General features: G+C 56.1%; 1 protein-coding gene across 1 annotated transcript in view; it reads right to left on the bottom strand.

Moving 5' to 3' along the window:
• Nucleotides 1-56: 56 nt before the first annotated feature.
• LOC105525906 (putative SEC14-like protein 6) overlaps nucleotides 57-1,887 on the bottom strand; it is a gene marked incomplete at its 3' end in the record, with an annotated part of 26,914 nt that continues 25,083 nt past the window's right edge. The window contains 3 exon segments of the mRNA XM_011961700.1: nucleotides 57-307; nucleotides 402-541; nucleotides 617-723. Of these exon segments, the coding sequence (XP_011817090.1) occupies nucleotides 57-307; nucleotides 402-541; nucleotides 617-723 (498 nt within the window).

Below are 1,887 nucleotides of genomic sequence, written 5' to 3'. Positions count from 1 at the left end.
GGCTGAGAGCCCAGAGCCAGCCTCACACTGTGCCCACCAGAACCAAGGGCCCTCACCTGGTAGGACATGGATGCACATTGTAGCACCCTTCACACCAGACCCCAGCTCCAGGTGAAGCCATCCCTGCCAACCCTTACAGCTGCTGACCTTAAGGCAGATGATGCTCCCGTCCTCGGGCACCAGGTGGGCGTTGTAGCACTGGCTGGGCAGCACCTCCGTCATCTCCCTAGCCCTCTGCCGCTCCCCCATCTTGGTCTTCAGGAAAACCCCAAAGCTGATGTCCCCGCCATCCGATGCGAACTGCCACCTGCAGTGGACACAGCCCCACTGGCGACCCCCTGCCTGGGGTCCAGGCCCTTCCCAGCTGTTCCCAGGTGTGGAGTGGTGGCTGCGATCCCTACCTGAGCACACAGCCCGGGAACAGGATCTCGTTCTCCACCTGCAGGGAGGAGCCGCGGCCCACGGACACTGTGTGCTCATACTGCAGCCTCACCTGATTGCACAGGTAGAAGCTCTTGGGCACCTCACCCCCATAGTTGATCTGTGGGTGAAGGGGGTGTGTGGGCACTAGATCACAGCTTCTCCCCTCCTTTCCCATCCTCTGGGCACCCTGTACCTTGGTCAGGCACTTGGGGTTGCCATCGGGGTCAGTCATGGTCCTCCCAAACTCCACGGGCAGCTGGTCGGGGCTGATGAATTTTGTCAGCTCCTGCTTCCTGTTGTCTGCATGGGAGCAAGAGAGGGACTCCAGGAGACTCAACAGAGGGAAGAGGGGGCTGAGCCCAGATCGGTCCTATGGCCAGTTGCTCTGTCTCCCTGGCGCACTTTTGCCACTCTACTGCCTAGAGCAGTCCTGTCCTGGAAGAGGGAAGCCGAGTGGCCCTAGGTCTTGCCCTGGGGCTCAGCATGTGCGTGTTGACTAGGTCCTGTCCCCAGGCCTGCCCTTCTCTTACTGACCCTGCAGGCCCTGCCCCCACTTCTGTCCACGTATTGGCCCATTGGCCACGTTCATAGAAACTCGGACCAGCAACTCCTGGAGCCTGGGGTTGAGGTCAGGCAGGCTATGACCTGGGCTTCACTTTCCCTTAGAGACTAAACTCAGCCTTCTGATCAGATACTGCCCTCAGCTCCCAGGGCTCCAGCACCCTCAGAACTGCAGGGCGAAACTCGTGTCAGTTCCCCACAGCTGCTCTGAGATGGCCAAGGATGTTCCACAGACAAAGGGACATGGGCATTGCAGGAACAAAATAGATGAAAGCAGAGGTGGACACCCAGTACCCTCGGATAGAGAAGGACTGTGTGAGCACGAAGCGGTGGAAAAAACAAAGGAAAAGCCCCCCAATTTGGCATAAAAACATAATACTAGGCTGGGCCTGGTGCTGTACTCCTGTGGTTCCAGCTACTTGGGAGGCTGAGGAGGGAGAATTGCTTGAGCCTGGGAGGCAGAGGTTACAGTGAGCTGAGATCATGCCACTGTACTCCAGCCTGGGCAACAGAGAGAAACCCCATCTCATAAATAAATAAATAAATAAATAACACTAAGTCAAAAATCAGATAATAGGCAAACTATGAACTGGCCCAAATGCCACAAATATGACAGGGAAGGCCCAGACATGGTGGCTCACGCCTGTAATTCCGGCACTTCAGGAGCCCCAGGCAGGAGGACTGCTTGAGGCTAAGAGTTTGAGACTAGTCTGGGTAACATAGTAAACATGACTCTACAAAAATAACAATAAATTTTCCAGGTGTGGTAGTGTGCATCTATAGTGCCAGCTACTCAGGAGGCTGAGGCAGGAGGATCGCTAGAGCCCAGGAGGCTGAGGCTGGAGTGAGCTATGATCATGCCACTGCACTCCAGCCTGGGCAACACAGAGAGACCTTATCTCT

This window comes from Colobus angolensis, unplaced genomic scaffold (genome assembly GCF_000951035.1).
Source record: "Colobus angolensis palliatus isolate OR3802 unplaced genomic scaffold, Cang.pa_1.0 Scaffold565, whole genome shotgun sequence".
In the NCBI taxonomy this organism is placed as follows: domain Eukaryota; kingdom Metazoa; phylum Chordata; class Mammalia; order Primates; family Cercopithecidae; genus Colobus; species Colobus angolensis.
This window is presented reverse-complemented; position numbering and strand designations above follow the sequence as displayed.